General features: G+C 35.5%; 1 protein-coding gene across 1 annotated transcript; it reads right to left on the bottom strand.

Annotated features, from left to right (window-relative positions):
- Positions 1-266: 266 nt before the first annotated feature.
- Positions 267-4824, bottom strand: LOC143608101 (ABC transporter I family member 10-like). The gene is made up of 6 exons (XM_077083289.1): positions 4745-4824; positions 4454-4634; positions 2210-2296; positions 822-947; positions 619-741; positions 267-537 (listed from the first exon to the last, which is right to left on the bottom strand). The coding sequence occupies exons 1-6, from the start codon at positions 4801-4803 to the stop codon at positions 328-330; spliced, it is 786 nt and encodes a 261-aa protein (XP_076939404.1). The 5' UTR covers positions 4804-4824; the 3' UTR covers positions 267-327.
- Positions 4825-6481: the final 1657 nt, after the last annotated feature.

Below are 6481 nucleotides of genomic sequence, written 5' to 3'. Positions count from 1 at the left end.
TAGGGTTTGAAACTGATTCCAACTAGTTTAACATGTAACAAAGAATTCAAGCACGGGTATTTTCAAACGTGATGACTGATGACCGTGCGACTAAATGTCTAAATGCCTTCTCTTGTTTCCATCTTCCAACTCATAAGTATTTATAGGATTATCGACTGAAGAATTAAAGGGTCAATCAATTAAAATATAAAAGAAGATAATTGAAGCCGAAACTAAACCGAATAATGGGTTAATTAAAAAACAAAAGAAAATATAACTATAGATAATCGAAGCCGAATAGAACTTATTAATGCTATGTTACATCCGAGTAAAACAAGCACAGGGTTTTCACGAGTTGATATTGTCCGTATATGAGGCTCTCCTCGCTTCGATTGAATCCATTATGACGGATGGCTCCCCATGCATCACCACCCTTCCATCTTCCATATATACAGCACCATCTGCATACTCCAGTTCTTCTAAACGATGCGTTACCCATAATGCGGTCACGTCTTCAGAACCACTCAACGTGTTCTTCACAGCTTTAATCACCCCGATCTGAAAACAATAGCAGTAACAGTAACAGTAACAATAACAATATTAGTAATATATTATGGTAATATTAATAATAGTTGATACCTGGTCGGTTTCATCCAAGAACGTTGTGAGTTCATCTAGCAACAACACTTTACATTGTTCAACCAATGCACCAGCAATTGCAACCCTTTGTTTCTGACCTCCGCTAAGAGTTTGTACCGGTCTCTAACAACATTAACAACTCAAACATTAGACAGTTATTATTCTTTATGAAAGAAAAGACGTGTTAAAACTTAATATCATACCTGAAGATAATCATACATGCCCACGGCGGTTAATGCTTTTGCGACTCTCAGCTTTGTTTCATCATCCGTCAGGTTAAACCGTCCAAGACCAAATGCCACATCAGCTTCTACGGTAGGCATAACAACCTAATTTATGAACCTTAAAATCATGAATATGGTCCACATACATAAATACAATTCAGTAATGTCCCTAATTTTGTTAATCTATACTATCGTTAAAAGTGGCGGAAGGTTAATCAGGCATCATGTGGTGGCGTTGATAGCCGAAAGACAAGGGCACATGCACCAATCAGCCGGTGTCCCGATGATTGAATGTTATGTGTCTTATGTCCAAGGCTTGATTCAAAACTACTATCGAGCCGGGGGTCTCACCGGAAGCAGCCTCTCTATCCCTATGGGATAGAGGTAAGGCTGTCTACATCTTACCATCCTCAAACCCTACCATAGCATTGCTATTGGTGGGATATACTGAGTACGATGATGATGATGATGATGATGATGATGATGATATACTATTGACAAAATTTCCCATGAATGCATCTGCCTCACACGGCCACACACCATATACGTGAAGAGTAGGGGTGCACGAAAACGATATAACTGAACCGTAACCAAAATAGCCAAAATAATGGAACCAAAATAACCGATCACGATAAGAAACTGACGGTTTGGTTTTATGGTTTTTTTTTAAACCGAATTTTCGGTTCAGTTTCAGTTTTGCTAGAACCAAAATCCGAACCGAACTAACCAAGAAAGCAGATGTTAAACAATTTATAAGAAATTAATAAATGGTGTAGCCCAAAATTTTAGATCAAAATGTGTAATGGTCATTAAATTAATAAATAAAAAAATATTTATGCACCTAGTTTCAGGCCAAATTCATTATTTTGTGCCTCTTGTTTTTTAGGCCCAAAAATTTCAAGCTCAAATGGTAAAACCGAACCGAAATCATTGTGAAAACTGAAATAACAAAAAAACCGATGTCAAATAATTTATAAGAAATTAACAGATGGTGTAACCCAAAAATAGGTCCAAACGTCTTGTAATTAATTAATTAATCATTAATCAACCCAGAAAAAAAAAAGATAGACCCAAAGTTTCAGCCCAGAGTCATTATTTTGTGTCATTCTTTTTTGGCTCTAAAATTTCAAGCCCAAATAATAAAACCATAACCGAACCGAAATCATTGTAAAAATCCTATTTTCTTTTCAGCCCAACATTTTCCTGCCCAAATGGTAAAACCAAAACCGAACCAAAATCATTTGGTTAAGTTTGAACCCATAACCGACTCATGCACACCCTTGGTAAACCCCCCCCCCCCCCCATTACTTTCAAATGACACTCATATAGAAACTTCATCTGTGAATAACAGGATTAAAAAAACTAACTTGGTGATCTGGGTTCTGGAAGACATAACTTCTAGGTTTCCTCACATGCACGAAACCGTCTGTCGAGCTTAACAGACCCGCCAATATCTGCACACAAATTACCACATAAACAACTCAAACAACACGTAAGAGAACCCAATATACTTACAACATATCACATCAATAATCACATTTCAAAACATGCATCTGAAATAAACAATAATCCCAATTGTTCCCAAACATAAATCCCTAATTTTGTCAAATCAGCCATTACATCACTGATAAGTGATAACCATCAAAATTTGGATTAAAAAACGCGCCTCACGCATTACTAGGGCTGGCAATGGGTCGGGTTTAGGTCATCCCAACCGGACCCGTACCAACTATAAAAGCTTGTCCCATACCCGGCCCAAAACCCGTCAGGTATCTATCGGGTAATTACCCACGGATTTCAGGGATATTATTGGGTAAATTATATATCGCATATATTTAAAACAAACCGAGTGCATTATGTGATGTATATATACTCAAAATAAACCAGGTAGACTAAATACCGTATATACTTAAAATAAACTGGGTTGGCACTTGGTAGTAACTAGCTATATAACCGGCTACATATTATATATTTTTTTTATTTTAATTTTATTTATTGTAAGAAAGTTAATAATATACTTAGGGTTTCACAATGAAAGGGTTTCACAAATAAATGAGATGTTATAACCCGGTTTAAAAGCTATTTAGGTTTGGTGAAACCCATGACCCGCTTATATTTTTTTTTACAATAAAACTGTTTCTTAATTATAAATAATATATTTTTATATAGTTAGGGTTTGATGATAAAAGGATTTCACAAATAAATGAGATTTTATAACTCGGTTTAAAGGCTATCCGGGTTTGGTGAGACCCATGAACCGCTTATTTTTTTTACTATCAAATTTATTTTTAATTATAAATAATATATTTTTTTAAAAATTGGATATTAATAATTGTATATCCCTATTTTATAGAATTTTCATATCAAATATTTAGTGAGATTAATTTTTAATTTAATGAGATGTTATAGCCCGTTTAAGGGTTATCTGAGTTTGGTAAGAACCATACCCGTGAATTCGGGTCAAATGCATGAGAATCCACCGTTTACAAATAAAACAATCTGGTGGCTTGAGATAATGTAGGGGGCAAGATAGATTTTAAATGTTTTGTTTATCTATATCTATATCTATTCTATATCTATATCTATATTTATATCTATATCTATACTATATATAATATAGGAGTTAGGGACCTCTTAAATTTTAAGAGGTACCACTTTTGTTGCATATTGTAAAAGTAACAATGCATAGAATTTTAAGAATGTAGGGGTAAAATAGTCTTTGCTTATTCAAAAATAATATACAATAATGGTCCTTTAACTTCTAACAAGTTTTGTTAATATATTAAATAGTTACAAATTTCCCCCCTAATTATAAACCAACCACCCATGACTTTTTAATGGCCGTAACTTTTTCACACGTTAATATTTTTTCTAAAAAATTACACAATAAAAACGAGCATTTTATTCTCTTTAATTTGAGTATGATATTGCTATAGTTTATTAGTTTTTAAAAAACTAACATGTTACGTGATTATCAGTTATTACAGGCAACAGGTCGAGCAAGTTTGGCTAATAGTGTTGGAACAGGTTAATACAAAAAGGGTTAATTTAGTTCATGTAGGGATGGGTTTAGATCGATAGGGTTCATGTTAAAACAGGCTTCGGGTTAAAACGTCTTCGGGTCGGAATATGTCTGTCAAAATGGATTGGGTTAAAAAGTAGTTAATTTGAAATTAGTGTACATTTCATTGTTGCTTCTTGCTTGTCGCCACTGGTTACGCGTGTTCAAGCATTAGTTATGTGGATGACGTTGTTTATGCATACCGGGTTGCTCGCGTATAGGCATTATGTGGTGCGCTTCCTGACACCGATTAGACGTCCAATGCCACGTTAAATGCATACCATCGTCGGGTTACGCACGTACCGTTGCGAAGTTACAAATGTACTAACACCAGTTGCGTTTTGGCTAGTATATACTTAAAATAAATTAAGATAAAAGAAGAAAATCATGTCGGATGTATAATAGGGTAAACGGGTAAATGTTATAGAGTAATTGGGCCGGGTAAACAAGTCTATCACCAAATCCCAAACCCGCGAATATTTTTAAGTAATCCATCCCTATGGGTCAAAATTAGGGTTTGTCTATCTAGAAATTATGGTTGGTCTGATACCTTCAAAAGAGTTGATTTCCCACAGCCATTAGGTCCAAGCAGCATCCAAAACTGGCCAGACGGTATCTTCAACGAACAATCCTTTATAATTGGAACCAATTTTCCCCTTTCATTCTTAATCGAGTAGCCTACAGTATTACTCTCAATTGCAAAATTGTCAGCACCAACAGCATTATAATTCCTGCAATCAAAACATGACATGAAACCCAGTTGGCATTAATCGAATACTTGGTGAAAACAAGAGGTGAAGATAAGGTGGTCGACGAAATGCCGCAGTGAGATTAAAATTACCGGGTCGTTAGGTTGGAGTGGATAGGCGTGGAGGTGTAAAATGGAGCACCCAGGTTCATATTATTATCGTTTTACATCAACAACATAATGAACCATATTTGCTCTTTTCAATAGGATATAATCATTTTATAATTTGGTCCTTTGAGTTTCATTTCTTATATAAACTTTCTACTAAGCTAAAAACGTTAAGGTTTAGTTTTATAATTAAGAGTAAAGTGTCATTTTCGTCCTTGTGGTTTGGCAAATAATGCGAATTTAGTTCAAAAAGTTTATTTTTTACATCCACGTTTCCCATTTTTTGCCAATTACATCCAAATCACTAACTCCGTTAAATTTAATCGTTAAGTCAGGAGTAGACGTGTCTTTCACTCTTTCTTTATTATAATACTTATTTCAGTGAATTGCGGTTTTCGTCCATGTGGTTTGTCCAAATCTGCGGTTTTAGTCCAATAGTTTCAAGTTTGCAATTTTCTTTTCTCTGGTTTCATTTCACTTGCAATTAAACCCGAATTCACTAAACTCGTTAAGCTGGTCGTTAAACCCATCAGTGTGCCATTACGTGAGGGACGGTTTTGGTCATTCTCTTTTTTTCCTTTTTCCCCAAATACGCTCAGCCCTTCACGTGAGGGGGCTTGCTAATGAGGACTGAGTTTTATTTGGGGAGAAAAATAACAAAACTGATAGTCACGTGAGAGGCACGAAGATGGGTTAACGACCTGATGTGGTGTAAAACCTACGTGTTTTCCTAATAGTTTTTATGTTATTTTGTGCTTAAACGTTAACGAATATCAATAGTTCTTGCGTGAATTTACATGTTTGTGTATGTGATAGGTCCCATGTTGAAGAGAGCGAGAAAACGAGTTAAATGGAGAAAGAATCAGTTATAACGGAGCTCAGATGAAGCCGGTACGCGCGTACGAAGATAAACAAGCTGGAAGTCGAAAAACGTCAGAAAATGGCATGGCCGAGCTACGTGACCAGGTCATACCATTCAAGCAGCATGTGGTGGATTCCAACATATCCCAAGGCTATCAAGAATAGCCAGAAATCATAAAAACGACTATTTTATCTTCTAGCGGGCTTTGTGGGCTTGTTTTAACATATTTTATATTAGGATAGGGGTGTTTAAACATATATATAAAGGGTTTATACCCTATGAACGATTTTTAATCATCTTTCCAGCCATCACATCTGCTAAAGTCAAAATACCAAGGAGAAAAAGCTTCCGGATCGGAGTTTCATCAACCGGGTGTCGGTTTTGCTTGTTTTAACGTTTGTGAGTTCGTTTTTGAGATTTAGACTTTGAAACAAGTTCCAATCAGTTTGTAATGAATAGTTTGAGCTTAATTATCATTATTATCTACTATTCATTCATCATGGTTGGCTAAATTTGTTTGAATCGCCTAGGTTTGATGTTTAACGGTTGATTTATCACTTTTCGGGTGCTGATTTCGTGTTTGATTGTTTAGTTATTGTAAAGTTCGTAATTTGTGATATTATTCCATGAACCTTGCTTCCATTAGATGTATTTTAGGTTGCATGAGCCCCGAGTAGTTGATTATTGCATGAATTTGTTTCGTGTAGTCGTTAATTGTTAGTTCGGTTAATACTGAGTGTGTTGATTGATTGTGGTAGACGTGTGCCATTAGGGTTTATGTTTCTTGAATCATTTAGGTCAGTAGGATCATCCTCTTTGAGTTGGACCAAAACCTTAGGGGTTAGCTTATCTCTCTGCTT

Source organism: Bidens hawaiensis, unplaced genomic scaffold (assembly GCF_021521415.1).
Source record: "Bidens hawaiensis isolate Kalapana, Puna unplaced genomic scaffold, B.hawaiensis_p1.1 tig00097601_1, whole genome shotgun sequence".
NCBI lineage: Eukaryota > Viridiplantae > Streptophyta > Magnoliopsida > Asterales > Asteraceae > Bidens > Bidens hawaiensis.
The sequence above is the reverse complement of the archived record's forward strand: the minus strand, read 5'-3'. Positions and strand labels throughout refer to the sequence as shown.

Bases quoted from the DNA above. Each gene is read 5' to 3' on its own strand.
- LOC143608101 (XM_077083289.1), bottom strand. From the start codon at position 4,803: ATGAACCTGGGTGCTCCATTTTACACCTCCACGCCTATCCACTCCAAC. The intron at 4,635-4,744 runs GTAATTTTAATC...TTTTGATTGCAG, and splicing joins CACTCCAACCTAACGACCCG to GAATTATAATGCTGTTGGTG. The intron at 742-821 runs GTATGATATTAA...TAATGTTGTTAG, and splicing joins GCATGTATGATTATCTTCAG to AGACCGGTACAAACTCTTAG.